The following is a 16,705-nucleotide window of genomic DNA, read 5'->3' as shown; positions in this document are numbered from 1 at the left end:
TTGGAACTGCGCTCAGGGACCAGTCTGATGTTCTAGTTGGACCACTGAGGTGATAAGAATTCAGAATTCAACCAATTGGGTCAGATAAAATACACCTTTAAAGTAAAACAAAACTCCCGGACTGTTGTTTATTTAAAAAAAATGTTTTTCCCAAACTACTATCAGTGGTTTAAAGTTGGATTTAGTGACAATGATGAATGTTAAATAAGATGTGTGAAGAGGTGCAAGGTCTTACGACGGCAATGACTAAGTTGACCTGGGAACAGATTACAATAGTACCTCAATTTACGAGTAATTTGAGACACAAGCGGTCTCTGAGCTTATTGTTATGCAAACATTTATCCATAAAAATATTGAGAATCATCCGTTGCGGTCTTTGCAAATTTCTTCTGTCTACTCCTCATTCAACAAACTGTACCGCGGAGCATTACCTGCGGTACACAGACATACCTATCACTTGTTGTCAACTATAACCTCTACGGTCCGTCACTAAAATACGTCTGTGTGCAACATAAACAACGATTTCCTTGATCCTATTGTTGCATGATGGCTTTACAAGGGAGACACCTACAAAAGCCCACTCCCTAAAGCAGGGGTGTCCAAACTTTATCCACTGAGGGCCGCACACTGAAAAATCAAAGCAAGCGGGGTCCATTTTGATATTTTTTATTTAAAAAAAATAATACAATATATGTATAAAAAATATGTATGCTCTTTTTGTCAAAAAAACCCAACTGTTTTTTTATGGAAAAATCACAAATTTTGCAATATTTTCACCCATTAATTTTTTTAAGTGGACTATTTGAGATTATGTAATAATTGGAGCATTAAAAAGGTCAATAACTCATAACACCATTGATTTTAATTAATTATTATTTTGTGAGCAATGACATTAAAAAACAAATCACACTAAAATTATTGGGGATCCAAAAGGGTCCTACTCGTTAAAGTGTTAGAAAATAAAATATAATTTTTTTTTTTTACTGTTTACTTTTAACACAAAAATCTCGAGATCAACTTCAGATCTATCTGTCAATTATAAGTTTTATTGTTGTTTATGGTTTTTTTTGTTCATTTTAGGCCCTTCTTTAAAAAAACAGCTCAGTTTTTTTATATGGCAAACACAAAATATGCAACATTTTCCCCAAAAAATATCTCAAAGTGGAAAATTTACCGTGACGTAATTGGAGCCTTGCATAGGTCAATAATTCATAATGACATTGATTTTGATTCATTATTATTTTTTAAAGAAAGAAACAGCCTGCATGGCAGCTTTGTGTTATTAGAGTAAACATTGCAACATTTTCTTGCTACATTTCACCCGTTTGCTCCTTTATATCAATTTATACGTTTTAAAAAATGTTCAAACGTATTTTTTAAGTGTGCCGTGGGGCCATTAAAAAAATTACCTTCGGCCCGCAAATGGCCCCCAGGGCGCACTTTGGACACCCCTCCCCTAAAGTAAACAATATTATTACATTTCATAAAACTGCTGTGGTTGTTTGTAGTACATTCAATTGTAATATTTGTGAAAGTATTTAGCTAAAAGTTCCTTTTTTTTTTTTTTTCAATACATTGCCACTTAAAATGGTGTTTTGAGACGGCCAAGCACGGATTAAATTGATTTCTATCTAATTCAATGGGCAGGGGCAATCGGATATGAGTGTTTTGAGTTGAGTCCTATGTCGTTGTGGGGCAGTATAGCTCGGTTGGTAGAGCGGCCGTGCCAGCAACTTGAGGGTTGCAGGTTCGATCCCCGCTTCCACCATCCTAGTCTCTGCGGTTGTGTCCTTGGGCAAGACACTTTACCCACCTGCTCCCAGTGCCACCCATTCTGGTTTAAATGTAACTTAGATATTGGGTTTCACAATGTAAAGTGCTTTGAGTCACTTGAGAAAAGTGCTATATAAATATAATTCACTTCACTTCACACTTCGTGAAAAGCAATGCGCTTAAGTTGAGATACTACAGTATTTTGAAAAGACTACCATGAATGGTGTCCTGTGACAAATGATATTCCTCAAACAAGGGAGATGCGAGAAAGCCAGAGGCACAAAGGTTGGTAAACCAGTCATCATACATCCAGTCAATGTTGACAAAGTTAAATGTTATTTGGAGCATCATCCTACTGACAAGTAAGTCTAATGTTCTACTTAGGAACCCAACAAAAGACAAAGGTTGAAAGAGAACATAACTGACACTGTGACTAATCTCACACAGTGAAATGTTACAAACATTTAGACTTACTAGCTGGCTGTAAAAGCAGCTCAGTCCCGTTGAGCAGCGTGAATCCAACTTTCAGGGAACTTTCTTTCCACACCCTAATCCTTCCCTCCCACTCGCCCTCGTACACACTTGTACAAGCAGTGTGAAGCGAATGCCAACAAGTCCAGAAAGCACAACCGCAGCCTATCTCACTATATGTACAAACACAGGGATAGTAGAAAAATGAGGGAAGTCTAGGGAGCGTTTTTTGGCAGTCCGGGCAGCTGTTTCCAGAGACTGAAGCATGACTTTAGCAGGGAAACGCTCCAAAGACAATGCACTCCCTGAACTCAGGACATCTACGGATCATACAGGGAGGACATTTGGTTGAGGCTATAGGGACATTAACTCAATTTCATTACCACTAACTTAGGTACGCCCGCATGCTGGGAAAATACCACAGAATGGCAAACAACTGTCTGTTTCTCATCCACTATGTTACTTGATGTGAACTTATCCTGAATTTTACTGTCGTTTTACCTTCAATCTCAATGCAAGATCCTGTCATATAATAAAACGTGCACGCCACTAAATACTCCATGTAGCCGTAGTAAAGTAATGGAAAAAACACACAATTTAAATAACTTTCTTGACAATCTTTAGGGACATACTGCAACAACAACGGTCAATGATACGTAACATGACAGGAGCTTTCTTCCACACTGGAACCATGATATACAAACTTTAATTAGTTCTTGAACATAATTTGTAAATCGAGAAGTTTGTGTAAGTGAGACAGAGTTCAAATCATTTAAACATGAATAATAGGTTTTCTCCTCGACAAAAGTCCATATTTTAATGAAGGTTTATACACTTTAAATACAATATCATGGTATATACTGTACTGTATATCAAACAAACATACCAAAGGGTGATAAATGAACTTTCTATTTAAAGGCCTACTGAAACCCACTACCACCCACCACGCAGTCTGATAGTTTATATATCAATGATGAAATATCAACATTGCAACACATGCCAATACGGCCTTTTTAGTTTACTAAATTGCAATCTTAAAGTTCCCGGGAGTTTCGTATTTGAAAATGTCGTGTAATGATGACGTGTACGCAAGACGTCACGGGTTTTTAGGAAGTATGAGCGCTGCGAACACACACAGCTAAAAGTCGTCTGCTTTAACCGCATAATTACACAGTATTTTGGAGATCTGTGTTGCTGAATCTTTTGCAATTTGTTCAATTAATATTGGAGAAGTCAAAGTAGAAAGACAGAGTTGGGAAGCTTTAGCCTTTAGCCACACAAACACACGGTGATTCCTTGTTTAAAATTCCTGGAGGTGAAACTTTACTATGGATCAGAGCGCGGTCAAGCGAACGTTAATCACGACGGAATGTCAACCAGCAGGTTTCGGTGACAAAATTGTGGTTAAAAAGTCGCTTCTTACCGGAGAAAAGCTGAGCTTGTGCCGTCCATAGCTGCCGTCGACTCCCCTGAGACATTGGCGTCAAGACACCCGTGGACAAACCCCTTTCGACTATCAGGTAATATTAAACTCACTTAAACACTAGTAACACAATAGAAAGATAAGGGATTTTCCAGAATCATTCTACTAAATTTGTCTAAAAACATCGGTATCCGTCTCAATGCAATCGCGTTTTTTTTAAACTTTTTTTTTTCCTAGTCCGTCGCTATCAATATCCTCAAACACGAATCTTTCATCCTCGCTCAAATTAGTGGGGAAATTGTCATTTTCTCAGTCCAAATAGCACTTTTTGTTGGAGGCTCCCATTAAAATCAACGTGAATATGTGAGGAGCCCCCACACTTGTGACGTCATCTTCTGCAACTTCTGGTAGAGGCAGGGCTTTTCTCCAGTTGCGAACTTTATTGTGGATGTTCTCTACTAAATCCTTCCAGCAAAAATATGGCAATATCGCGAAATGATCAAGTATGACACATAGAATGGACCTGTTATCCCCGTTTAAATACGAAAATCTCATTTCAGTAGGCCTTTAAAAACAAGCTTAACTGTGCTGTATAAGCTGCTCTGGCAACTTGAGCACGCACACAGAAACAACTATGGTTCCCTTCCAAACGATTAGAAATCCTTAACTTTAACTACCATATTGCTACAATAATAAACATGTAAAAAAAAAGTTAAATCTACTTAAATCAAAAAGGAGAAAAGAGCAGACATAAGGAGAGACAAAGACAGGGGCTGGAGGGCCCCTTCCACCCTCTTCTGTGTGGGCTCTTCTGTTGCCTAAGGTGCAGTACCTGTCGTATCTTTTCCCTGCTGTGCAATAAATCTGCTCTGTCAACTTTTTCCAGAAAAGTACGGTGTCTTCACATATAAAAGTTGATGTGGTACGGTCATGGAGCCTGCTTTGTCAATCTTCATCATTCATATTTGCAAGCGCCAATAATGTACGCTACTCCTCGCAAATAGTTTTTTGTTTTAAACCACAGGGATTCCCTCCTTTTTTTCCATGTTGGTCTGTTTGCTTTGTGGGATTCATTTTGAGTTTACAAACTGGTCAAAACTAGTCAAAAGGGGGGAAACACACAAAAGGCACACATTCAGATGCACTGAAAAGTGAGTGTCTTGTGCAGAAAGTTAGTGGAAGGCTCCGCTTCTGCTACAATGATACACCTGCGTTTTTGTCTGCAGGCGCAAAAATTATTGACTGAAGAAATCTTTGGGGTAATAAGACATGGTTCCGCACGGAGACATACTTGGGCCAATCCAAAAGTTTGGAAATCAAAAAGTTTGAAAATAGAGGGTTTTGTAAATTGATGTTCACTGTATATGTATGAACATACGGTGTTACCTAGTTTTATCCTACGCCCTACAATTTGGGCGAAAACTTTCACCACAAAATATCTCGGTTTTAGTACGATTACACACAGGTTGGTGACTCAAGTTTCTAAGCTTTTTGCACAAAACGGTGCATTCTGAAGAGACAGTCAGGAAGCGGCTTGAAGATGGAAGATGGGCAGTAAAACAAAATCTATGAAAATGTAGACCAAAGAACCACCATTACACGTCATGTAGACCAGTGGTCCCCAAACTTTTTGTAGCTGCGGACCGGTCAACGCTTGATAATTTGTCCCGCGGTCCGGTGGGGAGGTTTTATCATGAAAAAGAGAGGTTTTTTGGGTTGGTGCACTAATTGTAAGTGTATCTTGTTTTTTTCTGTTGATTTACTAAAAAAAATAATTAAAGAAAAAATATATATATATAAAAAAAAAAATTAACATTCTTCTGCGGCCGGTACCAATCGAGCCGCGGCCCTGTGGTTGGGGACCACTAATGTAGACCACAAGGAGTTTTTTTGTTTTTAAATAGAAAGAAAAAAAAAATCGCAATATGACTCAAGGTATAATGAGTAGGGCAGGGGTCACCAACCTTTTTGAAACCAAGAGCTACTTCTTGGGTACTGATTACTGATTAATGCGAAGGGCTAGCAGTTTGATACACACTTAAATAAATTGCCAGAAATAGCCAATTTGCTCAATTTACCTTTAATTAATATATATATATATATACACATATACATACATATATACATATATATATATATATATATATATATATATATACATATATATATATATATATACATATATACATATATACATATATATACATATACATATATATATATACATATATATATACATATATATATATACATATATATATATACATACATATATATATACATATATATATATACATATATATATATATATATACATATATATATACATATATACATATATATATACATATATATATACATATATATATATATATATATATATATATACATATATATATATATATATATATATATATATATATATATATATATATATACGAAGGTTCTGGAGTCCTGGGTTCAAATCCAGGCTCGGGATCTTTCTGTGTGGAGTTTGCATGTTCTCCCCGTGAATGCGTGGGTTCCCTCCGGGTACTCCGGCTTACTCCCACCTCCAAAGACACCTGGGGATAGGTTGATTGGCAACACTAAATTGGCCCTAGTGTGTGAATGTGAGTGTGAGTGTTGTCTGTCTATCTGTGTTGGCCCTGCGATGAGGTGGCGACTTGTCCAGGGTGTTCCCCGCCTTCCGCCCGATTGTAGCTGAGATAGGCGCCAGCACCCCCCGCGACCCCGAAAGGGAATAAGCGGTAGAAAATGGATGGGATGGATGGATATATATATATATATATATATATATACGGGGCTTCACGGTGGAAGAGGGGTTAGTGCGTCTACAGTCCTGGGTTCAATTCCAGGCTGAGGATCTTTCTGTGCATGTTCTCCCCGTGAATGAGTGGGTTCCCTCCGGGTACTCCGGCAACACTAAATTGGCCTTAGTGTGTGAATGTGAGTGTGAATGTTGTCTGTCTATCTGTGTTGGCCCTGCGATGAGGTGGCGACTTGTCCAGGGTGTACACCGCCTTCCGCTCGATTGTAGCTGAGATAGGCGCCAGCGCCCCCCGAAAACCCCAAAAGGGAATAAGCGGTAAGAAATGGATGAATATATCCATCCATCTCCTTCCGCTTATCCGAGGTCGGGTCACGGGGGCAGCAGCCTAAGCAGGGAAGCCCAGACTTCCCTCTCCCCAGCCACTTCGTCTAGCTCTTCCCGGGGGATCCCGAGGCGTTCTCAGGCCAGCCGGGAGACATAGTCTTCCCAACGTGCCCTGGGTCTTCCCCGTGCCCTAAACACCTCCCTCGGGAGGCGTTCGGGTGGCATCCTGACCAGATGCCCGAACCACCTCATCTGGCTCCTCTCGATGTGGAGGAGCAGCGGTTTTACTTTGAGTTCCTCCCGGATGGCAGAGCTTCTCACCCTATCTCTAAGGGAGAGCCCCGCCACACGGCGGAGGAAACTCATTTCGGCCGCTTGTACCCGTGATCTTATCCTTTCGGTCATGACCCAAAGCTCATGACCATAGGTGAGGATGGGAACGTAGATTGACCGGTAAATTGAGAGCTTTGCCTTCCGGCTCAGCTCCTTCTTCACCACAACGGATTGGTACAAGGTCCGCATTACTGAAAACGCCGCACCGATCCGCCTGTCAATCTCACGATCCACTCTTCCCTCACTCGTGAACAAGGCTCCTAGGTACTTGAACTCCTCCACTTGGGGCAGGGTCTCCTCCCCAACCCGGAGATGGCATTCCACCCTTTTCCGGGAGAGAACCATGGACTCGGATTTGGAGGTGCTGATTCTCATTCCAGCCGCTTCACACTCGGCTGCGAACCGATCCAGTGAGAGCTGAAGATCCCGGCCAGATGAAGCCAACAGGACCACATCGTCTGCAAAAAGCAGAGACCTAACCCCGCGGCCACCAAACCGGAACCCCTCAATGCCTTGACTGCGCCTAGAAATTCTGTCCATAAATGTTATGAACAGAATCGGTGACAAAGGACAGCCTTGGCGGAGTCCAACCCTCACTGGAAACGTGTCCGACTTACTGCCAGCAATGCGGACCAAGCTCTGACACTGATCGTACAGGGATCGGACCGCCACAACAACACAGTCCGATACCCCATACTCTCTGAGCACTCCCCACAGGACTTCCCGAGGGACACGGTCGAATGCCTTCTCCAAGTCCACAAAGCACATGTAGACTGGTTGGGCAAACTCCCATGCACCCTCAAGAACCCTGCCGAGAGTATAGAGCTAGTCCACAGTTCCACGACCAGGACAAAAACCAGACTGTTCCTCCTGAATCCGAGGTTCGACTATCCGGCGTAGCCTCCTCTCCAGTACACCTGAATAAACCTTACCGGGCAGGCTGAGGAGTGTGATCCCACGATAGTTGGAACACACCCTCCAGTCCCCCTTCTTAAAGAGAGGGACCACCACCCCGGTCTGCCAATCCAGAGGTACCGCCCCCGATGTCCACGCGATGCTGCAGAGTCTTGTCAACCAAGACAGCCCCACAGCATCCAGAGCCTTAAGGAACTCCGGGCGGATCTCTTCCACCCCCGGGGCCTTGCCACCGAGAAGCTTTTTAACTACCTCAGCAACCTCAGCCCCAGAAATAGGAGAGTCCACCACAGATTCCCCAGGCACTGCTTCCTCATAGGAAGACGTGTTGGTAGGATTGAGGAGGTCTTCGAAGTATTCCTTCCACCTATCCACAACATCCGCAGTTGAGGTCAGCAGAACACCATCCGCACCATACACGGTGTTGACAGTGCACAGCTTCCCCTTCCTGAGGCGGCGGATGGTGGTCCAGAATCGCTTCGAAGCCAGTCATTTTCCATGGCTTCCCCAAACTCTTCCCATGTCCGAGTTTTTGCCTCTGCGACCGCTGAAGCTGCACACCGCTTGGCGTGTCGGTACCTGTCCACTGCCTCTGGAGTCCTATGAGCCAAAAGAACCCGATAGGACTCCTTCTTCAGCTTGACGGCATCCCTCACCGCTGGTGTCCACCACCGAGTTCTAGGATTACCGCCACGACAAGCACCAACTGCCTTGCGGCCACAGCTCCGATCAGCCGCCTCGACAATAGAGTCCACTCGGACTCAATGTCCAGCACCTCCCTTGTGACATGTTCAAAGTTCCTCCGGAGGTGGGAATTGAAACTTTCTCTGACAGGAGACTCTGCCAGACGTTCCCAGCAAACCCTCACAATGCGTTTGGGCCTGCCAGGTCTGTCCGGCATCCTCCCCCACCATCGCAGCCAACTCACCACCAGGTGGTGATCGGTAGAAAGCTCCGCCCCTCTCTTTACCCGAGTGTCCAAAACATGACGCCGCAAATCCAATGACACAACTACAAAGTCGATCATGGAACTGCGGCCTAGGGTGTCCTGGTGCCAAGTGCACATATGGACACCCTTATGTTTGAACATGGTGTTTGTTATGGACAAACTGTGACGAGCACAGAAGTCCAATAACAGTTTGGTGTTTTGTTATTGGATGGATATATTTATATATAAAAATGGGTATTTCTGTCTGTCATTCCGTCATACATTTTTTTTTCTTTTACAGAAGGTTTTTTGTAGAGAATAAATGATGAAAAAAACACTTAATTGAACGGTTTAAAAGAGAAGAAAACAGGAAAAAAAATAAAATTACATTTTGAAACATAGTTCATCTTCGATTTCGACTCTCTAAAATTCAAAATTCACCTGGAAAAAAAAAGAAGAGAAAAACAAGCTAATTTTAATCATTTTGATAAAATAAAAATAAAAAATGTATGGAACATCATTAGAAATTTTTCCTGATTAAGATTAATTTTAGAATTTTGATGACATGTTTTAAATAGGATAAAAACCAATCTGCCTTTTGTTAGAAAACATAACAAATTGGACCAAGCTATATTTGTAACAAAGACAAATCATTATTTCTTCTAGATTTTCCAGAACAAATATTTTTAAAAGAATTTCAAAAGGCTTTGAAATAAGATTTAAATTTGATTCTAAAGATTTTTTTAGATTTGCCAGAATAATTTTTTTGAATTTTGATCATAATAAGTTTGAAAAAATATTTCACAAATATTCTTTGTCGAAAAAACAGAAGCTAAAATGAAAAATTAAATTAAAATGTATGTATTATTCTTTACAATAAAAAAAAAAAAAAATTACTTGAACATTGATTTAAATTGTCAGGAAAGAAAAGGAAGGAATTTAAATGGTAAGTGTGTCTAAAAATCCTAAAATCATTTTTAAGGTTGTATTTTTTCTCTAACATTGTCTTTCGGAAAGTTATAAGAAGCAAAGTAAAAAAAATAAATGAATTTATTTAAACAAGTGAAGAACAAGTTTTTAAAACATTTTCTTGGATTTTCCAATTCTATTTGAGTTTTGTCTCTCTTAGAATTCAAAATGTCGAGCAAAGAGAGACCAGCTTGCTAGTAAATAAATACAATTTTTAAAATAGAGGCAGCTGACTGGTAAGTGCTGCTATTTGAGCTATTTTTAGAACAGGCCAGCGGGCGACTCATCTGGTCCTTACGGGCTACCTGGTGCCCGCGGGCACCGCGTTGGTGACCCCTGGAGTAGGGTAACCGCACCACTGCCATTCTAATGTGTGTCGGATCATTTTTAATGTGTATTTAAAGACATTTAAAGTTGTGGGAAAATTGCAAGGAGAAATAAAAACAATATATAAAATTGTGTCAAATTAACTACAAATTTCAAACCATCCCTGCAGTACCTTGTTGAATACCTCTGATCCAGTGTTTTAAATGTAGATTATAATCATCATAGGTTCCCATTCCCCTTGAAATGTTCATTTATCTATTTCATTTCATTTTCTGCGTGTAAAACAATAATTATTATGTTTTTGTGTGAACATTTCTGGGTGGACCGCCAGGGACTATGCGGTAGATTTGGCCCGACGGCCTTGATATAAATGTAGGTGCTTCCCAGACTTTTCTATCCTCAGCCATGTAGATTTTTTTCAATGACTTAATTAAACAGGATGTGGATGAGACCCCTTAACTCCCTCTAACTCTTAATTAAGACATTTTGGAGAATTGTTTGCTTCTAACTTTGTGGTAACAGTTTGGGGAAGGCCCATTTCTAATGCTTCATGCAGAGTAGGTCCATCAAGACATGGTTGAATAAGTTTGGTGTGTATGAATACATGCAACCCACAGTAGGAAGGGGATTCATATGGCCCAACTTGTTGCGGTTTACCCGACACATGAAACGTGATTAATTGGGAGGGTGCACCATCCACTTTAGTAGTGTTGAATATCTTAAAATGTACACAGTGTCCGTTGTTATATAGAGTGCCACTTTCCATCATTTTCAGCAGACTGCATTGCAAAGTGAATGGAATGGGGCCCTGTGAATCCCTTCCCTACTGTATCCAGTAGTTCGAAATACTACATCTACTCACCTTTGTGTGTTGGTGGATGGGGAGTTCTTTAGCCTATTGGAGTGCATTGATGGGGTTACCAGTACAACAGAACAGGGCGAAGTGATGAGCTGGTGAGGACTGCCTGCGTGCGCGAGCGGCGCTTTGGCTCGCACGTTTCTGGAGCCGGGATTCCCGAGGTTGGCGAGGTTTCCCCGTCCGTCCTTGGCGTCCTCTCGCTCTTTCTTTCCGCGGTCCTTCTTGCCGAAATGTGTCGCTGCTGTACCTGCCGCCGCTGGCCTCTCCTCTTGGACCTCCAACATTCTCCCTTAAGTCCTTTTCTGTGTGGAGTGTGTGCGCACGCCTCTGTGTGTACGGGTGTCTGTTTGTGTGCGTGTGTGAAAAAATGTGTAAAAACAATAACAATAGTCCAGGAGTCTTTTCTCGTTCACTCTGTATTTATGAAACTCCTCAAGGGGGCTTTCAATGGCCCTTGGGCACACTGTGGAGAGAGAAAGAGAAGAGAAAATGAGGCTGTTAACAATAATGGAAAAAGAGACTACGGTCTGAGCAATACTGAACATATACAGTGAAGTCAGTGAACTCATGCCGAAATGCATGAACTTTATGATTTGATGCTTTGGCATTGTTTAAAACGAATATCTAACATTGTAACAACATTCCGAAAACACAAAGTGCATCATAGGTCCCCTATAAAAAGTTTGTTTTGGAGTAGTTTCATGTCACTTGATATTAAAAGTATTAACTTAATTTTAAACTAAAAGGAACCCAGAACGAACCCAGAGTTGTTTTGGAAGCATACAGATTGCTTTATTAGGGGCCCTATTAAAATGTATTTGTTTATTATTATTTTTCCCACTTATTATTATTTTTCCCACTTCAATTGCATTTTTGAGGGTCTTACTTAACATGCACGAAAACTCACCAATTTGTTCAAGCATATCCTGTCTGGCGAAAAATCAAACTTAAAAAAATTGTCTCTCTTTCGCCTCCTTTAAAATTTTACAAATTGTGTCCCTCGCCCCAGATTTACGTATAATCACGAGAATGGCCGGTGGCATCTATCATGACAGTCTCAACAACCCACATTTCGAAACAAACAGTTGGTCATCTTGGGTTTCCGACAGCCATTTTTAAGCCAAGAACAGGGGTCTTACTTCAACAAACTCCTCTTAGGGACTTTGACCAAATGAGTTGCGGATGAAGTGGAAAAATACTACACGGATGGCCGATGATAAATTGTGAAGAAATTTTGCCTTTGCCTTAGGAGGTGGGCGTGGCATTGTGCCAAATTTTAGTCTGATGGCTTGCCACAAAACTTTCAACATTTATAACTCGGCTTCACAAACTCATATGTTGATCAGAATTGGTACAAATGATGAGGAAGACACTCTGAAACGGAGGATGGGTCAGTAGATATTAGTACTCATTCATGGTGGGCGGAGCCTGGCGGAAAAAAATGCCCCCTTGCCCATCCATCCATCCATCTTCTTCCGCTTATCTGAGGTCGGGTCGCGGGGGCAGCAGCCTAAGCAGGGAAGCCCAGACATCCCGGGGGATCCCGAGGCGTTCCCAGGCCAGCCGGGAGACATAGTCTTCCCAACGTGTCCTGGGTCTTCCCCATGGCCTCCTACCGGTTGGACGTGCCCTAAACATCTCCCTAGGGAGGCATTCGGGTGGCATCCTGACCAGATGCCCGAACCACCTCATCTGGCTCCTCTCGATGTGGAGGAGCAGCGGGATTTACTTTGAGTTCCTCTCGGATGACAGAGCTTCTCACCCTATCTCTAAGGGAGAGCCCCGCCACATGGCGGAGGAAACTCATCTCGGCCGCTTGTACCCGTGATCTTATCCTTTCGGTCATGACCCAAAGCTCATGACCATAGGTGAGGATGGGAACGTAGATCGACCGGTAAATTGAGAGCTTTGCCTTCCGGCTCAGCTCCCTTCTTCACCACAACGGATCGGTACAACGTCAGCATTACTTAAGACGCCGCACTGATCCGACTGTCGATCTCACGATCCACTCCTCACCCACTCGTGAACAAGACTCCTAGGTACTTGAACTCCTCCACTTGGGGCAGGGTCTCCTCCCCAACCTAGAGATGGCACTCCACCCTTTTCCGGGTGCCCCTTGCAATCAACCATCAAAATGTCATTATTTTATCTTAAGTTGATCGGATCTACTTCGAAACTGATATGAGGCTTTAAGGTGAGGGTCTGATCATCGCCCCTTTTCGGTGGAAAATTATAACAGCTGTGACTTCCTTCGACATGATCCAATCTTCCTGAATTTTTGATGGTTGTTCTAGGAATTGGGAAAGACAAGTCGCTTGAACCCCGAGTTGCACGGTGGTGCGAGGGCACTCTTAATGTTGCTCACAATTTTGTTTTGTAGTCCAAGTTCAATTAAAGTTAAAGTTACAAGCAGTGTTGAAAAGGCCCCTCGCACCTCGGTTTTGACGTGAGTCGGGGGGAACGCATTACACTTGCAGTTATGTCCTTCCCAATGCCTTACCTACAGTACCATCAAAAATTTTAGAAAGATCGCGAATGTTGAAGGAGGTTCTGACTGTTAAAATTTACCATCAGAAGTTGGCAATCATCTAAAGTGCAGTATTGATAGTTTGATGGTTTATTGAGCACTTTTCACCGCCAGGCTCCGCTCACTACAAAATGGTACGAATAGGTACTGATCGATCCAACCCCTCAGGGGGTCATCATTTGTAGCAATTTTGATTAGATCTGAGTTTGTGTAGCCAAATAATAAATGTTGAAAAATTGGTGAGCCATCAGATCAAAGTTTGTCACGATGCCACATCCACATTCTATGACATAGGGAAAATTAATTTGCAATATATTATTGCCAATCTGTCTAGTACCTGTCATTTTAATCGCAACTCATTTGGTCAAAGTACCTAGGAGGAGTTAATTGAAGTGCAACCTCTGTTTTTTTTTTTACTAAAAAATGTTTGAGTGAAACCAAGACGGCGGACTTTCTGTTTGTTTTAAAATATAGGTTCTTAAAATGTTTATGTGTGTCCTGTCATGATAGACGTCTCCAGCGGTTTTCGTGACGATACATGAATCTGGTGGCGGGGGTTAATTCTTAAAATTTTCAAAGGGGCGCTAGAGAGTCAATTTAAAGATGTTGTGTTTGATAGCCCCAAAATAAAACTGGTGAATTTTCATGCGTGTTCAGGGCCTCAAAAATGGAAAAATAATGCAAGGAGCAATTAGGATAGGGCTCTCGTAGCCTTTGCCGCTCCGACCCTAACAAAGTTCAACAAGGGGGAAAAAGGCAGGACAATGTTCACCTCTAAGATCGGTTTCACCTGTAAAATGACTCAATGCCTTCTTTAAGCGTATGTTGAGCTGTGCAAGCTAAGAGGGGGTGTGGCAGTTTTTCTTACACTGGTGGGTGAGTGGGCGGGCGGGAGGATTGCATTAAAAAAGAACTTTCAGTGAAATTGCATTGTCATCCTGAAAATATTTAGGAGCTCTTCCAAACACTCCACATAGAAACTGGCTTCAGAGGAGGTGGACTGTGTTGGGGAGGATTTGGGGAGGGGGGATGGGGTAGCGGTATGGGGGTTGTCACCGGGAATGAGGGAGGAAAAAAAACAAGACTCCTGCTACAGCAGCAGCACTAATCTCTCAACAGTCTGCAGGAGAAGTGGTTTACTTCTACGCTGGACATATCGCAAAGGCACGTGAGCATAAGGAGGCTTCTTGAGAGCAAGAACAGAGGAGCCTTATGTGTCCAATTTACACTGTTTGGACAAACCTTGCAAAAAGGGAAGGGGGGTGGGGGACAGCATGAGACGCTAGAGTGACTGAAAGTTCCTCAGTGTGCTCAATAAAGATTGCACATCTTGATACAACTAAGGGTGTACGAGTAAGTATTTTCTAATCAGCTTTTTCAGAATGGAACATTCGGTACTGTGCAGGAGCGTACAGAGTTCCCTCAAATGAAGGACAAGAAGTATAAGTGCCTTGTGATACAGTCATGCCTTTGCTCAGTAGACAAATACAGTGCAGTCTTTTGCCACGGAGAATCCAGAGCTTAAAAAATATTTTCTGTTGTTGAATTGTCCTGTTTAAAATCGCATTGCCATCTCGGTGAAATGTCTGAATGGATAAAGAGAAGTACATAAAAATATAAAAAAAAATCAGTAGAGATGGGGAACTAGTAATTAGGTATGTGCCGATCGATTGGACACCAATCAGTATCGGCCAATTTTTGTGGAAAAAGTACATTTTCGCCATTGCCTTTTAATGGCAGTCACAACGACTAGTTAGTTCCCTCGATGACAAGCAACTAGCAGCTAATTAAGCGTCTCCAGACACAATGGGGAGCAGCTCCACTAAGCTAAAAATAATGACCACTATTACAGCAATTGAACAGCATATCTTGGGATCTTAAGTATCATTATCATGTACATTATCACTGGAGGACCTGCCTTAACATGTAACACAGGAGCAGGCTCACTAAGCAAGCTAGCTAACAGAAGAAATAATTGTTTAGTAAAGCTTAAAAAGTGTAGATAGATCCATGTTACAGCAGAAAGTACCGTATTTTTCGGAGTATAATTCACTCCGGAGTATAAGTCGCACCTGCCGAAAATGCATAATAAAGAAGGAAAAAAACATATAAGTCGCACTGGAGTATAAGTCGGATTTTGGGGGGAAATTTATTTGATAAAACCCAACACCAAGAATAGACATTTGAAAGGCAATTTAAAATAAATAAAGAATAGTGAACAACAGGCTGAATAAGTGTACGTTATATGACGTATAAATAACCAACTGAGAAGGTGCCTGGTATGTTAACGTAACATATTATGGTAAGAGTCATTCAAATAACTATAACATATAGAACATGCTATACGTTTACCAAACAATCTGTCACTCCTAATTGCTAAATCCGATGAAATCTTATACGTCTAGTGTCTTACGTGAATGAGCTAAATAATATTATTTGATATTTTACGGTAATGTGTTAATAATTTCACACATAAGTCGCTCCTGAGTATAAGTCGCACCCCCGGTCAAACTATGAAAAAAACTGCGATTTATAGTCCGAAAAATACGGTAAGCAGATATTGTCAGGAAATTAATGAGTACATTATTAAGAGTTACAGAGAGGATAATATAACAACAACTGTTGGTGTGTCAGCATTGTCACGGTCAGTACACAACACGTAAGAGGAGGGCGGCTTAAAACATAAGTTGGTAGTGTCGACACCAATGGTGGTATCAGGAGACGATCGACACTAGAGTAACAAGAACAATATCTTTATTTTCTTAAAAAAAATGTTTTTGTTCTAGATAATGATGATGAATTAAGGAGAAAATTCCATGAACACAGGATGACCTAAAAGGCAAAAATTATTTCACTGGGATTTAAACGATTTCCCTTTGTTTAGTCATTGTGTACTATTGACTTTGATTTGCTTAAACAATTGTATTTAATCAAATACAATATGGAACTATTTGAAATACTGTGCTGATATTGCCAAACTGGCAAAAGCGCTTATTATAAATAAAAACAAAAATATGAAGTTAATACTTGTGATCAGTATCGATCAATCTCGCTCATGGATGATTGGTATCGGAAGTGGCAGC

The 16,705-nt window shown here is 41.4% G+C and overlaps 1 protein-coding gene across 3 annotated transcripts in view; it reads right to left on the bottom strand.

Annotated features, from left to right (window-relative positions):
- Positions 1–16,705, bottom strand: part of bcl9 (BCL9 transcription coactivator) — a 97,995-nt gene that overhangs the window by 27,775 nt on the left and 53,515 nt on the right. For all 3 annotated transcript variants that reach the window (XM_061879152.1, XM_061879154.1, XM_061879155.1), the window contains one exon: positions 11,099–11,558. In XM_061879152.1, coding sequence (XP_061735136.1) covers positions 11,099–11,379 — 281 coding nt within the window. In that variant the 5' untranslated portion in view covers positions 11,380–11,558. The remainder of the gene's footprint in view (positions 1–11,098; positions 11,559–16,705) is intronic.

This window comes from Nerophis ophidion, linkage group LG19 (assembly GCF_033978795.1).
Source record: "Nerophis ophidion isolate RoL-2023_Sa linkage group LG19, RoL_Noph_v1.0, whole genome shotgun sequence".
Lineage (NCBI taxonomy): Eukaryota > Metazoa > Chordata > Actinopteri > Syngnathiformes > Syngnathidae > Nerophis > Nerophis ophidion.
Note: the sequence above shows the minus strand (reverse complement) of the source record. Positions and strands in the feature narration are given on the sequence as shown.